The sequence below is a fragment of the Danio rerio genome, chromosome 6, assembly GCF_052040795.2.
Source record: "Danio rerio strain M-AB ecotype USA chromosome 6, GRCz13ab, whole genome shotgun sequence".
NCBI classification, from domain to species: domain Eukaryota; kingdom Metazoa; phylum Chordata; class Actinopteri; order Cypriniformes; family Danionidae; genus Danio; species Danio rerio.
Genome location: NC_141026.1, coordinates 9116863 through 9134941, shown reverse-complemented (window position 1 = coordinate 9134941; position 18079 = coordinate 9116863). Strand labels below are relative to the sequence as shown.

General features: G+C 35.5%; 1 protein-coding gene and 1 long non-coding RNA gene across 6 annotated transcripts in view; both read left to right on the top strand.

The window, feature by feature from the left end:
- Positions 1-18046, top strand: part of slc44a2 (solute carrier family 44 member 2 (CTL2 blood group)) — a 53248-nt gene extending 35202 nt beyond the window's left edge. For 2 of the 4 annotated variants that reach the window (NM_001446837.1, NM_001446838.1), the window contains exons 17-22: positions 8751-8854; positions 9738-9811; positions 11243-11313; positions 11442-11530; positions 11611-11695; positions 17451-18046. In NM_001446837.1, the coding sequence (NP_001433766.1) occupies positions 8751-8854; positions 9738-9811; positions 11243-11313; positions 11442-11530; positions 11611-11695; positions 17451-17584 (557 nt within the window). In that variant the 3' untranslated portion in view covers positions 17585-18046. Of the gene's footprint in view, positions 1-8750; positions 8855-9737; positions 9812-11242; positions 11314-11441; positions 11531-11610; positions 11696-14258 lie in introns of all 4 variants that reach the window. The other 2 variants (NM_001446835.1, NM_001446836.1) reach the window with 1 other exon arrangement.
- On the top strand, positions 987-6661 carry LOC137490182 (uncharacterized). Of its 2 annotated transcripts, XR_015493192.1 has the most exons (7): positions 987-1035; positions 1524-1708; positions 2318-2351; positions 3716-3771; positions 3865-4011; positions 4123-4199; positions 5310-6661. It is a non-coding gene; the product is annotated as an uncharacterized LOC137490182 (long non-coding RNA). The 2 variants fall into 2 exon arrangements; XR_015944642.1 differs by lacking the exons at positions 987-1035; positions 1524-1708 and having other exon boundaries at positions 2219-2351.
- Positions 18047-18079: the final 33 nt, after the last annotated feature.

Sequence of the window (18079 nt, the reverse complement as noted above, 5' to 3'; positions counted from 1 at the left end):
TGAAAGATTTTTATTTCATTTTTTGTGATTGTTTTTGAAGGATCATTAGCTAATAAGACAATATATAATAATAATATGTCATGTGTGTATCTTGATTTAATAATCTTTTAGACATTTGTGCTTGGAAATTATTATTATTTTTTTTCAATGTGATCATTTTTTAAGTAATTTTTTAAAAACTTTGACTTTTCTGCCTATAAATTAATGTTTCATACTTTGGTCCCACTTTAAATTAAGTGGCCTTAACTAATATGTACTTAGGAATTAATAGTTTGTTATAATGTACTTATTGTGTAAATACATGTGTTTACTGTGTACTTATGCTTGATTAAATACATGTATGTAATTACATCTGTAATTAACTTTTGTAATTACATTTGTAAATACACTGTTGACCATCCCTTACACCTTAACCCACCCTTAAACCTACCCATGCCACCAAACCTGTCCATAACCCAACCTCTATCCCAACTCAAAAGCACCACAAGTGTTCTCAAATACATTATAAGCACAGTAAGTACGTTGTATTTATTTTTTGATGTAAGTACATAGTAGTTAGGGACACTTAATATAAAGTGAGACCAATACTTTTAATCTATTGTTTTCCCTTTGTTTATCTTAGTCCTCTACTGCACGCATTATGATACATCTATAAAAAAATTATATATTTGACTGTTTTTCTTTTCTTAAATTGGCTTAATTTAAAGTAATGGAAAAAATAATGGAAAAATTCTTGATACACTGTAAATGCGAATAGTATTCCTTACTATCAAAATTCTAGTGTGTTTACTTAATTTTAAGCTAATTGTTGAGTTTACTAGAAATGCATTAGTGTTGCTGACATAGTAAGGTATAAAGTTCCCATAACTAATGTAATTTGAGTAAAATTGCTTATAAGGGCTAAGCCATGCTGTTACGCATGCGTACTGGGTGGTGATTTCCCATCCCCCATCCCGAGTCACAACCAACCGCCACCCAGCACCGCCATTGAAGGACAGGATTTCATATTGAGAAGATGTACTGCTGTAAATCAAGGTAAACTTTTCGTTTTAATTACTACTTTGATTTTATTTGTATAGTATCAGTAATCTGTTTATTTCCTGCACTTTGTGAAATTGTTTGCTGTTTTTTGAACTAATTAATAGCCCATGATGTTGTGACTAAACGTTTTGACCACTGCACGTTATTTGCAATACTGTCTACTTTACTAGATAAGCTATTTTTAGCTGCTTAGTCCTTTTTAATAACTATTAATAATTTGTAAAGTTAGTAGTAGTTTGTAAAGTGGGCGTTATGCTCTAAAAGAGCGGGCCGCGCCATTTTAAATGATGCACTGAGAGAGCAAGAGCGCGCGCAATGATCCGTTCAATTAGATGTAAAGTTAACACATAGCTGTAGGTCTACATTTTTAAAAAAGAAAACGAAACCTATTTATCCGCATTACAAATACAGTAACGTTAGTTATCGCTGAACTTTAGTGGCGCTTGTTGTGACGAAAATATGCGTGTTTTTTTTTTTTTAAGATTTACTTTTATGAGATCACCTGCAGGAAGCAGGTGAGGAGATCAGCTGTGATTCGGTCCGGCGTCAGCGAGCGGCTCATGACCAGACCAGTCGTTTTTTTCTTCATGATCGCCGGGGCAGCAGCAGTTTTAACCCGCCGAGGCTTTTAGAACATTATAAAGCAGTTTCAGCTCAAAATGGACCCGTGAGTGTCGTAGGTAATTTAGGATTTCGATGGGATTACGATTCGTGTCACTGTATGAGGCAGATACATATTTACACATGATGCTAAAGTGTGCTTATGCTAACAATCCCTATGAAACTTAAAGTTAAACTTATGAAAATGCGAGAGATATTTAATTAACTCATTTATTTGTTTTATATGCTATTTGTCTTTTCTTTATGCCGTTTTGAAGGTTTATTCCAGTGTTGCCGTTACGTGATTGAGTGTTTTGTATTGCTGTAATGACAAATAAATCTGACCAGACGCGACTGAATATGTGTGATGGATAACGTTAATGATGAAGTGGTATAACTCGTACAACCAAGCACAGAAACATCCCTTTGTTTGCTCAATATCACACAAAGGCATCAACAAGCCTTTGTTATAAGCAAACTTTCTGTAAAGAAACAGGCTTTGCCAAACCTGTTAGTTTGCATTTTTAAAGGAGGTTTCACTAATTTTTAACAATTTAGGGCAAATAAATTTGAACAATTACAAGGTTGTTTAAAATGTAGCACACCATTAGAGTATTGTGAGTGGCATATTTGGTTTGTAATATCATTATACCCTTTATTTATTTTTTTATTTCAGACTACCAGTTTGTGAGCTGATATGCAGTGGAAATGTAAGTTTTGCACTTACACATCAAAGAAAACTTTTTGAACAATACCGCACAAGCCATAGAACATATTCATGAATTGTTCTATTAACGTTACCTTGTCTCCATACTGAGTGTCAGGGTAATTTTAAATCGTTTAATGCATTAAAAGTACATTTAACAAAATTCTCAGCAAAGAACTGCATGATCAAGAATAGTCCGAATATTTTGTCCATTTGAATAATCATCTGAGGACTAGTTAGAAATAGGGTTGTTGTGTTGTGATACCATTAATTTATGTTACAATACTATACCAGCTGAAGTATGGTGATACCAAGTAGTATTGCAATACTGTAATTCATAACTTAAATCCATGAAATAAAGAAAACTGTCAGAAATAATATATTGTATATGTTATTATAGGCCTACTTGAATTTAAATAATTCCCTTATTGTTGAAAAAAGTATTTGCACATCTCTTCACCTAAAATGTATTCATTCCAGCAAAAAAAATACATTAAAATAAAGATACATAAAGAAAAGAGCATTTTTCCAACAAACCTAGGCTATATGAAGTGGTCAAAAATTGTTTCCTGTTGCTATTTTGGGTTTTTCATCTATCATACTTTTTTCACACTTATTATCGGATAAGAATCCAAAGTAATTCAAAATTTCACTTTATGAGTCATTCTTTTTAATAGATTGTCAAGGTTGTTGTAGCTATTATATCATATTGACAGGAACAGAAATAAACGAATTCCGATTCAAAATGAACCATCACAAAATATGCAATAGGCTACTATAAAAGGCGCAAATTCTACAGTTTTACAACCTTAGAAGGCTCCATAGACTATTAAAATACAATGATCTATTGTTGCTGAATCGTGTAAGTATTTTAGTGACTTTTTCACATGCAGCATTATGTATTGTAGGCAGACTGTTAATGACAATACTACCGTTTACAAACTACAGTGGCACCGCCAGTATCTTGGAGCCATAGTATCACGATACTACCATAGTACCGGTAAACCGTGCAACCCTAGTCAGAAAGTTCAGTGTCCTTTTAAAGACATCAATTGAGACAAATATTTATTCCACTTTTAATGCGCATAAAAGTAAGGCACACCAGCAACAATGCCATGATTATATTTAATCGATGGTTGTGTTTATTACTGTTTGGTGACAAGTATAGCTCATGCTTTTGATGACAGGCGCCGGGAGTATTTGGCAGCTTTTATTATTCAAGAACATTTAACTATGTCATGTTAAAGTGTAACATCTGTTGTTAAATGGCATTGCATTGTATCATTGCATGTGTTTCTGATTTCTGTTTTTTGTTTTAGAATTTCGCTTAGCCATGTCAATAACACTTTACGTTTTTGTGCACAACAGTGACATCCAGAAGGAAGTCATAGAGGAAACACCAGCTGATGCAAGTGCTGCAGAAGGTTTGTTTTCTTTTCAAAACTTTGTGTGATTTTGTGAATTTGTGTTTTTGAATGTTATTAATGACTAATAATGTTTTGATTGGATCTTTGCAGAATTCAATCGAATATCAGGAAGAAATGTGAGATCCAAGTTCTACGCTGCATTGGACACACACTGCTCGTTTGATTGAAATAAAAAAAAAAAAGAGGAGAAAATTGCAGAAGAAAACTAGAAGAAATTTTCAACATGTTAATTCAAAGGTATTTTTGTGACATCATCTTTGAATCATAATTTGCATTTGATTGCAATAAATTGCATTTGATGTTTTCATTGGGCTATAATGCATGTCTACCTGTCTTTACTTTTTCAAGGTCATCTGGCAGCAGTTCTCCGGGGTCTTTCAGTCCTTTAGAGGGATGAGTCTAAAGAAATTTTCAGGATGTGTTTTGTAAGTAGTATTATTGTTTCTGCTTTCTTAGACTGGAAATGAAGCAGTCATTCCAGTTTACTTCACTTATTAATAAAATTTTCAATTTTATAAAAATAAAACAAATGCATTTAATGTAAGTATTTGAAAGTAAGAGGGATGTTATATTATGGCCTTTGGAGCAAGAGCATTGCTATGTTGCAAATACAGCAGCTTGTGCCGTCACAGGGTCAGTTAGCTTCATAGGCCAGTGAAGTAATGAATGCATTTCTTTAATTTTTAAACACTTTTGTTTTGAAAAGGAGGAAGATTAGCTTGAAAAAAAATCTTAATAAGTGTAATACCTATGTAATATGTTGAGAGGAATATAATTTCAGTTGAAAGAACCTGCTGGATTAAGATGTAAAAAGATAGTGTTAAAAGCCACAAAGTCAAAGATGCTCCGTATTATAACCGACCCTGTGAAGTCACCTGCTGTGGGATTGTAGATGGCTGCACCCTTGTTCTAAAAGCCATACTAAAACATCAATTTTCTTATTAAAAAATAGTTATTAATACATTTTTAAAAAGTGTGCTAAATAATGCAAACTTGACTCACTGCTTTAATCTAGCAAAACCAAATGCATTCATGAATCGGTTCCCAATTTATTAAGTTTTCCCTACAAAATATTTATATTGATTATGTAGCACTAATTGGTCTCTCACACATTTGCATTTAATTTCTTGAAAATGTTTTAAAAATACTTTTACTGCAGTTTTTTTTATTACATTACAGTGTTTCTTTAATTAAAAAAATTTATTGTTCCTTTAGAATAGTATCATGTTCAAGATACTGGAATTTAGTACCAATCTCTGCTGCAATTTTAAGCAGCAAATTTCCTGCTAACATTTTAAGCACTTTTGAGCACATTTTTAAACAGCACTGTTTTGCCATTCTGTTCACATGCTTAACAGAAATGACACTCAACTATGCTCAAATGTTAGCAGGAAATGGATGTTTTTAAAATTACTATATGGATTGGTAATAAATTCCACTATCATGACAAGCCTAGTAGAAGCAGTACCACTACAGGCTTTATTAGTGCCATTTAGAATATCAAACTTTACTTATTTTTCTTTCTCTATTCATAGGATGTAATTGTAGAGTCGGACTTCAGTGAAGAAGATGTTGGCCTGCTGACTGTCGTGTGTGAAGATGTCTAAAGAACCTCATTATGGATGCAATGTGGGCCTTTATACTGGAAGGAAAAGTGGTTATGGACTTTGCACATGCAGTATGTCTCTTTTTTTGCTTTGATTTACACACTGAATTCGGACTACCCAAAGACTTTGAGCAATGCATTTGAATTTGTTCAACGTGTGTTGCTTTTGCTGGGAGGGAAGCGTAATGTGTTTTATTCGGCGAGCGCCTATATACTGCTGTGCTTTATGTTTAAAGGTTCAGGTATAATGGCATGTTTAATTACAAAGTGTTGCTTTTTAACATGTTGCTGTTTGCAGTGTTACATTTAGGACTGCAGCATTTTGGTGTTTAAAACACTTTTTCTTTTTTTTTACCAAAAAAGTGTATTGTGATTTATAGGGTTGTCAAAAGTATTGAGTTTGGTACCAATCGGTACTGAAAAAAAAAAAAAAAGTCCATCCATTTCCCACTAACATTGCAAGAACTGATTGGCCATTGTGTTCACATGCTCAGTAGATATGACTGATTGGCTTTGAAGGTCATTATTTTTACCACACTTCACCACTGTTCACCAGGTGCAAAGATACAAAGACACTGGATAACTTCAAAGCACTGTCGATCAGTCGATTCATCACCAGATAGCTTATATGTTAGCTTCTAAACAAATCAGCTATCGACATGGCTTTGAAACACTTCAGTGTCTGTGTAACTTTGTTTGGACTCAGTGAAAAATGGTAAACCTATGACAGTCACAGCCAATCACAGTCATTTCTGTTGAGCATGTGAACACAGTGGCCAATCAATGGTGTTTAAGAACGAGCTCAGTAGCACTCAAATGCTGGTGGAAAATGGATATTTTTAATATTTCAGTATTGATTGATACCAAACTCAATACTTTTGACCACACTAATGTGATATTTTCTGTAGGAAAATCTAAACTACACAGTCTAACAAATTAGCTTTAAAGCTTAATATCTGTTCCTCTGTGAGTGTCTATGCTGCCATGTTTAAGGTGCTGGTGCAATGGCATGTTTAATTACACTAATTCAAGTATCTTTTTTCCAAGTGTCAAGTATTTAAAGTTTTTTTGATAGATTTTCAAACCTTTTCGAAAACTTGTGTTTTAGGGTTGAACATGTTTATTATATTTTTTGTCTGTATTGCTGTTTACAGTATATTACAGCACTTTACAACAGGTTTTTACAAAACTGTATTGTGTACAAGTGTATTGTGATACTAAAATATCACAAGTGTATTGTGAAATTCTGCTAATTTTGTCAAATAAAATGTTTACATTTAAGACCTGTATAATGTCATTACTTGTAGGTTGAACTACATATTTTATGTTCAGTTTAATTGAAGAAAATGTGGAAACCGATTGCACGTAGTTTCTTTAGTTGACATTACTTAAAATGGTGGATTAAAACAATGTTGAGACTACTAGCATTCAAGATGTTAACTGAACATGGTAGAACAGTATTAGTTAAATAGAGTTATTAAAGTAATCTTACTATAAAACCCTAAGTAAGATTACTAAATAATGACAAGTATGTTAACTAGAATTTTCTATTAAACTTACTTAATTTTTAACAGTTAGTTTACTTTATAAGTTTTAGTTTTCTTACTTCAAGGCAATAATTAAACTTAACTTAAGATTTCCTTGTAAGTTTATATTGCAAAAATAAGGCAATCGGTTTCCAAACTTTTTTTAAGTAAACTGAACATGTTAGAATTTACAGTGTATGATATGTTGCCATATGGCAACAATGTCCAACAGTGGATCTAACTTTTTAGAATTTTTAGAATTTTCCTTATGATTAATAATTTTGTTGTTTGAAATGATTTAATTGGTGTTGCAGCATTATAAGCTTTAACACAGAACTTATAAATGACACCTTATACATACTTTCCAACAATTTATATTCCAGCAACTTTCATTTATTCCATTTTTTTGCTGAACATCATTGAAAACAATTCTAATATTGTAATATCATGTACACAACATACAGTAAATATAAATATTTTCTCCAGTAAATATTATAACAAATAAATAACAAGTCTGGTATATCCAGATGCATCAGAATAATGTAGCTACTAGCTGACAATGTTTATATATTGTACTATATACTATACTACGCCTGTCTTATCTGCCTCTGAGCTAACTTACGTGAACTGTCTCCATCACTGCTCTTATCCAATGTCCAGTCTGCATCCTTCTCATGGTACCTAAAACCCATCTCATACTCACTTTCATCTGCAGGAAGAACCAGTAACCATAGAACATGGTGTTCGCTAATACACTGTTCCCTGTATTCATATCTAATCAAAAGTAGTATTGCCATTAAAACTAGATTTTATCCATAATGCAAATGCCATTAACACACAACTACTGAACATTATTCTACTAGCTTTCATGTTGTTATTGTTACAACTTAAAAGTTCACAGCTGACCTTGCTAGCTAGCTAGCTAACCCATTGCAATATTGCACCTTCCACTATTCCACTTGCAGTATTGCCATTTGGTAACACACACATTTGATCGTTTTACAAGATCTAATTTGATAAAAATAATTGAGTTGTGAATATGTGATCATAACTTACAGAAGGTGATGTTTCAGATTTTATTTGTGGATCTGACATCATTTGATCCTTTGTTTTTATTAACGTTTACATTTTGCATTCAGCAATTACTCACATATACACCAAGAATCGCGCTACAGAAAAACACGTCATGTGACTTAACTAAAGTACATCATTGGCTACTCTAAGGTCTCCTCTTTCCAACAAAAAATTTGAATATTGGTTTTAAAGAAACAGTGGCAGGGAAATTAACATAAATATCATGTAGCCTGATGGCAACACCATGCGGTAGAGGGTTAAAGGGTCCTCAAACATTGTTTTTGTCTTAAAAAGTCTTAAATCTACTGTAGTGTCATTTATTCATTTATTCATTTCATTTTCTTTTCGGCTTTTTGTTTTTTAATCCGGGGTCACCACAGCAGAATGAACCGCCAACTTATCCGGCACGTTTTTACGCTACTGATGCCCTTTTAGCCGCAACCCATCAAATACATTAGTTTCATAAAACTTAAAGAAACTGTGTTTTGGTGCTTGGCAGTCAATGGCCATTTCATCATTTTAATGTATAGAAAATAGCTATTTTTTATGTGTTTTACATGAAAGTCACCATTTTAAACTATATATTAGATACTATAAGTAAAGTTATTATTAAAATCTATAGAAATAATGTGCTCAGACAGCTTGATTCTGTCCCACTTTTCCACCGGCCAAAAAAAGTCTCAAGAAATATGTGTGGGATGTGATTAGAGAACAGACCCATTGTCTTTTATATGAATCTGAGTCTTGATTGTGTCATTTGCTTCTCTCAGGTGCCCAGAATAAATTTGCTAAATTCCTGCTGAGCTGCCTGAAGTGCTGCTTCTGGTGTCTGGAGAAATTCATCAAGTTTATAAACAGGAACGCCTACATCATGGTACATTTTTATTCCCATCTTGATAATGTTTGAACTCCTGGGCTTTGTTTCTGGCTAGGGAGCATCAGTAGTGCATGTTATAGTGCTTGATAACAATATTTCATTAACACAGGTTTATTTGAAATACGTGCTTTAGCCTACAATTTTTTTGTGAAACCACAAAAACATACTTCAACATATGTTTAACTGCAGTTTATAGGTAAAATGAACACTACCGAGCAGTGTTTCGCCAACATCTTTTGTTCCTTTTCACATTAATGATATATAAAGGGACATAATATCGACAAATAAAGGATTATTTACATGTAGTTCTTTGCACAACACTGAATAAATAACTCAAAACAACTTAACAGTGTCTATGATTTTATTTGAATATGTTTACCTCACCTCTCTATCTCCATATGGACAACTTTTTAGTTGTGGTCAGTTTGCTCAGTAGCTCACCTTGTAAGGTGTTGTGAGTGCTCGGGGTTGAATCCAGTGAAGCATAGTTCCACCAAACAGATCAAAGCAATGTAAAATCAAAGTAAAACTACATAGTCGCAGTGAACTTTTCTCTTACTGTCGCTTTTAAAAACACTATAGGTTGGGTTTAAGAAAGGGATTAGGTCAGTGGTTCACTAAATTATCTGTACGACAAGCACCACCTATTCATGACTGTGTACAAGAAGGATGTGTTTCTGAAATGTACAACAAAGCATCCCCTATTTAACGTATTTCAGATTTGCAATTTGCAATTCACCCTTTAGTGGATTTGTCATCTGAAATCTGCAATAAAATACATTTTGCACAACTGTAGGCTGAGCCACATATTTCCAATGAACCTGTGTTGCTATTCTATACTGAAATTATTTACAGTCAAGTAACTTACTGGTCTTTTCAGGTGGCAATTTACGGCAAAAATTTCTGCACATCTGCCAGGGATGCATTTTTCCTCCTAATGAGGAACATAGTCCGGTGAGTGTGAATTAAATTTAAGGGTACGTTCACATTTGATAAGATTGACTTGATTATAGGTACCTCAAAAATCATCAAAAAGTGATGGGAAAATATGGCACTCATTCTGCTGTCAAACACACTCTGATGCAGTTTGAGTGAAATATGAATGTAGCACAAACCATAATCAATAATCGAAGCAAAAACATGTCATGATGTCACAAGATGAAGCAATAAAAGAAAACAATTCTTTAACAACCTTTTCTTATTTATTATTGTAACAATGTTGCCCAATACAGTTGACAGGGTGAACGCTAAGATTAATGTTTTATTTATGTTTTTTGATCTGGAGCTGTTTATCCAAGACAACCCACCCACATAAAAAAATACTGCAGTGTTTTTGATACATGATAGAGTACTTGAATTAATATGTTGGGTAATTTTATAGTTTCCATGGTAACACAACAACTGTAATAAAAACATATTACCCAATACAGTAGTTTCCTACAACTATAGGGTTTATTATACTACGATACACCACAGTTTACTGTTGTAAAAACTAAAGTATGCAGTAGTATTTAAGAAGTTTATCAGTTCACTATAGTTAAAACTACTGTATGGTGAAGCATTCATTAACAAAAATTCTAAATACTGTAATATATGTATAGTATAAAACACCTTACCATAGTATCATTCAAAAGTATTGTAGTATTTAGGATCGTTCATTCATTTTCCTTCGGCTCAGTCCCTTATTTCATAGGGGTCGCCACAGTGGAATGAACCGCCAACTATTCCAGCATATGTTTTACATAGCAGATGCCCTTCCAGCCACAATGCAGTACTGGGAAACACCAATACACACTCATTCACACACACCGGCATTCACTATGGCTAATTTTGTTTACCCTACAGGTGTCAAACTCAGTTCCAAAAGGGCCGCAGCTCTGCACAGTTTAGTTCCAACCCTAATTAAACACACCTGATCCAACTAATTGAGTCCTTCAGGCTTGTTTGAAACTTACAGGTAAGTGTGTTGGAGCAGGGTTGGAACTAAACTGTGCAGGGCTTCGGCCCTCCAGCAACTGAGTTTGACACCCCTGGCTTACCCGAATCACCTATACCGCTTGTGTTTGGACTGTGGGGTAAACCGGAGCACCTGGAGGAAACCCACACCATCAATGGGAGAATAGGCAAACTCCATGCAGAAATCAACTCAGACTCGAACCAGTGACCTTCTTGCTGTGAGGCGACAGTGCTAATCACTGAGCCACCGTGCCGCCCAGTATTTAGTATAAATTACCTTATTATTTTAACCGACTATTTACTATCCAACTATATTGTTTTTTTTAATGTGGGTAAGCACAAGTGTGAGTGTTAAATCATTAGTCAGTGTCTTGTGTGACTGTAAATAAATAGTGTAAAGTGAAATCTCTTTGCTTGTTTGTTTTCTAGTGTGGCAGTTCTCGACAAAGTGACTGACTTCCTCTTATTTTTGGGCAAACTCCTAATCGTTGGTATTGTGGGTGAGTGATTTGGTCACAGATGTTGTTTGAATCCAGATGTTATTTGGATAGACCTGACATTAACATTCCGGTTCTGTAATCTACAACTAGCAATGCATACACTAGCAATTTCTTCCTCTTATTCGCAGGAATTTGTTCCTTCTTCTTTTTCACGGGCAAGATTAAGATAGCGCAGGACGTTACGCCAGCTCTTAATTACTACTGGGTGCCTATATTGGTGAGTAATACATTCTAGATACTTCATTTGCAATATGACAAGTCCCATTTCTGTTATAATTACATCCCCTTCATTTGCAGACTGTGGTGTTTGGAGCCTATCTGATCGCTCATGGCTTTTTTAGCGTATATGCCATGTGCGTGGACACACTCTTCCTCTGCTTCTGTAAGTGCAAAGCAGCTTTAATTATTTCACAAGATAATACATAATGAACACATTTAACAAGTTTTCAATGTATTGGTTGCTTAACAGAGCAATGGTTTCTGATGAATAGCAGCTGTTTTTATTGATGAGTTTTCTTGATACTGAATTTTATCGTTATCAACAGCTAAACACATTTTCAGCTCTCAAACTGCCATCTTTCTTGTCTTTTAACGGTTGTTCTTTCCTATAATGGGAACAGTGACCATCTGCTAGATTCCTCCTTCATTTTCTCTACATTTACTTTACATGTCATTCAGTAAAGTTTCAAAGCTTAAACCAAACCGGTCAGCTCTGAGGTGAATCACAACATTTAATTCCAGATTTACAAACTTTAATTTAAAACTAAATTAAGTGCACCAAAAATGTAACTGTGTTTTTATTTTCATTAACTTTCGGTCATATTCAGCTTTACAAAAGTTGCAAGTGATTTAAAATTATATGTTAGAATTCATTCACAAACGTTTGTAAGCCAAACGAGGGCAAAACTAAACATTAAAAGCTTGTTTCATTGACAATTTCATTATTAAACAATGGTTTACTGAAATAAATTGTAGCTCCATGTCTTTAAATAAATTTCATGTTTACAATTTTCTTTTGGATAAAACAAATATTTTTTGGCTAAAGCTGTAAACTATATAGGAGTACATAACAAAGGCGACTATTAATAACTATTAAACTATTAATAACTATTAAATACTATTTAATCTCTGGCAGCTAGCTCTCTGCAGCTCTCACATAGTCGCCCACTGAAGCAAAGCAGGGCTGCGCCTGGTCAGTACCTTTATGGGAGACCACATTGGGAAGCTAAGTTGCTGCCGAAAGTGGTGTTGATGAGGCCAGCAGGGGGCACTCAACCTGCAGTCTATGTGGGTCCTAACGCCCCAGTATAGTGAAAGGGACTCTCTACTACTCAGTGAGCGAAATCTTTCGGATAAGACGTTAAACCGAGGTCCTTACTCTCTGCAGTCGTTAAAAATTCCAGGATGTCCTTCTTAAAAGAGTAGTGGTTTAACCCTGGTATCCTGACCAAATTTGCCCGCTGGGCTCTGTCCATCATGGCCTCCTAACCATCCATATATCATAATTGGCTTCATCACTCTGTTTCCTCTCCACCAATCAGCTGGTGTGTGGTGTGCGGTCTGGGCAATATGGCTGCTGTTGTGTTATCGAGTTCGACACTGAACACTGGTGGTGGATAAGGAGATTCCCTCCAATGTGTAAAGCACTTTGAGAGTCGAGAAAAGCATTGTATAAATGTAAGGAATTATTATTATTACTATTAATAGAGACTGAACTACTGGATACAGTTATTATTTATTTTTAGATATAATAACCAACTCTTACAATATAAAAGTATGCAAATTCCAATGTAAAAAACTAATAAGGTAGCTTTTACATAAATGCACACCTTTAATTTAATGTACTCCAATTCATTGTGAAAATATTTTCATTTACACACTTAGTTTCATTGCTTGTTATCATGACAGATATATCTAAACATACATTGAATAATTAAGACAACACAAACAGATCATATAAAGCATATAAAAAGTTTCATATCAAAAGAAACAAAGCACAAAGCTTCTTGCAGTTAAGATACAGGAGTTGTGCTATATAGTCTAGTTGAGGTTTATTCATGCATCAACAGTATAAGAGGGATATAAGAACACAAAGTTTAGTATATTAACTGGTTAAAACCAAAGACTGTTGAGTACACAAGACATGTCACTTGCATAGTTTTGAATAGGGAAAAGTGTAACAGTCAGCATAGCGAATCAAGCCCCGGCTTCTAGTACAGAAGCTAATCATCGTTTGCTATAAACTGACGATCCTCCGGGAGAGGCTTGGACCAGACGTGAGTTTCTGCAGATTTTGCGTAATTCAATTGTTTAGAAATGAAACTAAATAGACAGTTGTTGTTTTATTTTATTGGTAATTCCTATTATAAAATTTAATTGTAAGCTTGGCAAGCAATTTTGAAGAATATGATGTTTCCCCATTCAAACTGAATGCTCGAGCATACTGGCCCAAATGGCGTTTCAAAGATGGTCGCTGAGTGAAATGACTTGCCTTAAAGAGACTTAAACAGCATTGAGCTTTCTTAAGGATCATGGGTTGATTAATTCATATATTCCAATTTGACCATTAAACTTTTGTAAATAAACAACACAAAACATACATTTATGCTATATTATCAGAAATCACATTTATACTACATTATCACATGTTGTTTCTCAGCTTCAGAGCTCATGGTTTGTTTTGAAGGCATATTTCTGTATGGAGAAAATGATGGCATTTTGACTTCCAGCACCCACTGTTGACGTACCTGCAAATCACAAATGCTTTTGGGGCACTTGGCTTGCTTTATGTCTAACCATTTCCTCTCTTTCTCTCTCTCTCCCTCTCTTTTTTTTCTACCTGCTACATGATTGTGTCCAATCATGCGTCCTTGTGCTTTTTTCTGCAACGTGCGCTCTAAAACACTAACACTTAAAAAAACATCCCATACAAACGCAAACTCAAGGCGAAGACCTGGAGAGAAATGACGGCTCTTCCGACAAACCCTTTTTCATGTCTCCTGAGCTGCACCAGATTTTATCTATCGAAAAAAGCATAGAAGAAACAGACCATGCGGAGGTGCCTGTCATACAGGTGCAAGCCGAAGAAGAAATCCCTCTCCAGGAGAATGGAGAGGTGCAGCTCAAGCAACAGACTGTTCTGAAACAGGATCAAGAAGAAGAGACACCACTCAATCAAGAGACGCACATTGAAGAAGCTCCTCAAGAAACACAAACACAAGCTCCAGAAGCTTCTGCAGTCGCTGAGGAGAAACCTGAAGAGCAGGTGACTGCTCAAGAACATGAACCAACACAAGCAACGCCACAGCAAAATGGACCACAAGAGGTTGACGCAGAAGACAAAGAGGAGCCAGGCGCTCAAGCAGAACCACCACAGGCTGAGAACCTGCAAGCACCAGAACCAGAGGAACCCAAGCCTCAAGAAAACGGACCTCAGGAGAGCGATACTCTGCTCACCCCTCAGGAGTAGCTGCGTAAGAATGCTCATACAATGTTTCAAAGATGCCTACTGATTTGGGAAATGGTGCACTTTGGTGGCTTTGGGAAGCCATTAGTAGATACTGAAAAGAACCTCCTTCATTTGAGTCATAATGTTTACTCAATCAATCAGCTTTGAGAACTGTAATAATCACTTGTCAAAATGGACGGCTTGATACTAAGTAAGAGAGAAGCAGGCTTGTACAGAAAGGTCTTGTGAAGTGCTTTGAAATGTTTATTTTTGTTCAGCGTTTGACATAATTTCAACTGAAACATGAAGACGGTAGGTAGCTCCTCCCCTTTTTAAAAAGCAGCCAATAGCCTTTTTTTTCACAGATCGGCTAGTGAGAGTGGTTGAGCACATCAAATGAAAAGCAAATGAGAAGCATCTTAAAGGGGGCAGAACATGTCCTTTGCTAGAGAGCATTTGATTGGTCAAGATTTGATGACAAACTGACAGCCCAGGCTCATTGTGGATATGTACCCCTGTATAAGTATCTGGAGAGTGCAAAATTCATCCCAGTAGGTAATTTTTTTTCCTTCCCTAAACCCAACCGATAGTGTTTTCAAAAGCCCTGATTGACCCGCCCACCCCCTTTCCTAAACCCAACCTACAGCGTTTTCAAAAGCAATCCAGGAAAAAAAACCTCACGGTCGCCTGATTTTTACCATGTTTTCACAGCTTACCACCTTCTCACCCTGGAATTTACTTGTTTATTTTATTCTTGTTTTACCTGCTTTTTTTTAAAAGTATTGTTCACCAGACTCTGACCTCGTTGTCGCGGTTAACTCCGCTCCACCTTGTACGCGGTGAGCCAACATGCAAACTGGTAACATCAGAAAAGCCGTCCACATGAAGGTATGTGGTCAGCTGGTAGCGCAAAAAAAAAAAAAAAACAGAAGCCTTCCACGGCTTCATACCACCCTGAAGCATTCATTTCAAAGATAAATTGCACCCATATGTACCTCTGGCTACCCTCTTCTAAAAGTGAAACCATCAAGAAAAAGATGGACCTCCTTTATGTTTAATACAAGCGCGGCTGATTATAACTCGTTTTTAGTTAATGATGCCAGAATTTACCGGTATTTTGGTGTGGATGTGTGAATGGTCCTTTCCCGGATCAGTCCTTACCTAAGAAATTCAGGTTAATGTCCTTACCTGTGTGAACAGCACATATTTGAATAAATTCGTAAAGTCGTTCTGGAAATTGTCCGGATATTTACCAGTATCACTGTGTGAGTAGGGCTACTGATACGAACTTATAAAAAAACGCTATTTTAATTTAAGTTCGCATGAAATCAAATTTACTGTTTATTTTGCTAGCTCGCATTGTTATTCTTGAGGTAAATAATTAAATTAAATTGTTGGAAGTTAATCCACTAAACAAAAAAGTTTTTGTTTTAGTAATTTTAAATCAAAGTCTGACCGTTTGCTTTCATGTTTGGGGTAAAGTCTAGATCGGATATGCGGCTGGCCGGAAGTGCGATTATGCACATCAAAATAGCAGCATTTTTTATGACACTGTATAACAATAATTATTATTTTTACAGTACCGTGACGGTTGGGTTTAGGGTTAGGGTGGGGGTAGGCGTTAAAAAATACAATTTATTGGGTAATTTAATAGATAGCATAAAGAATACTCGGGACAACAACTGTTTTTACGTTACTGTGATGGTTGGGTTTAGAGTTGTGGAGGCGGTAGGCATTAATAAAATACAATACATATTTTTGGTTACTTACGGCCGCAACTGTATCTGATCTAGCAACAACCCATGTTTGGAGTAGAGGTTCTTCTGTTGACGTCAACTCGGCAACTGCATAGCGATATTCTTAACCACGCTCCTCTAACATTTGTTATCTATGAGGGAACTAGGGAAGGATGCGCAATCAAAAGCCCTGCCCCCTACTCAATATTCAGTTTCAGTTGAAAGTACGTCACCATACTGAAATAAAAGTCTCAGCAACCTCCGGTTCACACAGACTTTAAAGTAGAAGCTTATTAAATGGACGACAGTTGGTTACGTGGACCTAAAACCCTATTAGATATGCCTACATAGCACTTGTAGAATGTGACTGTGTTTGTGTGATTTTTGTGGAACGTTTTCAAACTAAGGACTTGTAGAAGTGTAATGTAGGTGCTCGACTTGTGCCTAATTATCGTTAATTATCAATGTCTTAAGCATATTGAAGAATGCAAAAAAAAAAAAAAGTTTGCAGTATTGCTATGTTTACAGCAGCAACAACAACAGAAAACCCCCCACATCTGTTTACAGTGATACCAGCCAAGACCAATGCCATTTTGTAAAAATTGCTGTGTTAAATTTATGCCTAACGTGATATGGAAAATATGGCAACTTAAAAACAGAGCAAAGAAAGAAAAAGCTGTTGCCCATATCTTTTGGTCTGCTGTGATGGGCTATTGTATCAACAGATTGCAACTTTTCAATGCCTGATATTTGTCGCTGTTTGCCGCTCTATTGCCTCTTTTTCTACCTCTGTGCTTCACTTTTCTCAATCTTTGCATGTTGTTAATGTGATCTCCCAGCGCTTTAATAAACTGAACTCTCTCTATGTTGACATCTCAGGGATTTATTGAATGTGCAGCTTCTGTTATTATATATTATGCTATTGGTTGTCTTAACCCAAACTTTTTCAACAGTGGAGGATCTTGAACGCAACGATGGCACAGTGGACAGACCATACTTCATGCCAGAAAGACTGATGGCCACCCTCAAGAAGTCAAATCAATCTCCTGGAGTCACTCGTGTAGCTCCCAAGACGGCTAAAATTTAGGGGTTTGGGGGTGAAACGAATTGAGTATATGAGGAGCTGAATAGTGGAGCAAACAAACAGAATTGTAGGCATTCTGGACAAAAAAAAAAATATGAGTGAGAGCTGACTTGCACTGTTTTTATAGCCCAGGCACCCTCATGCTACGTCATTAGCCAAGTGTTAAACCTTTGTTCATTTTGTTCTTGCTAATTACTTTTTTGTGTATTTGGTGTTATAATATTATAATATGTATATAATGTAGAAAAGACTATCTGACTGTATTAATGTTACTGAATTATTTTATTCTCCTGCTGACAGTGTTTCTGTTTGATACTGTGGTATTTGCTCACAGTAATGACAACTTTTTTATGTATTTGATATGTTTTTGATGTTTCTGAAGTGTTATTACATCAAGGCTGAAGCAAAGCCGTTATATTAAGTGTAAATAATTCAATGATGTGAAATAAATATTAACCTGGCCAAGCACGTGGTATTGCTTTCCGCAATGGTACGTAA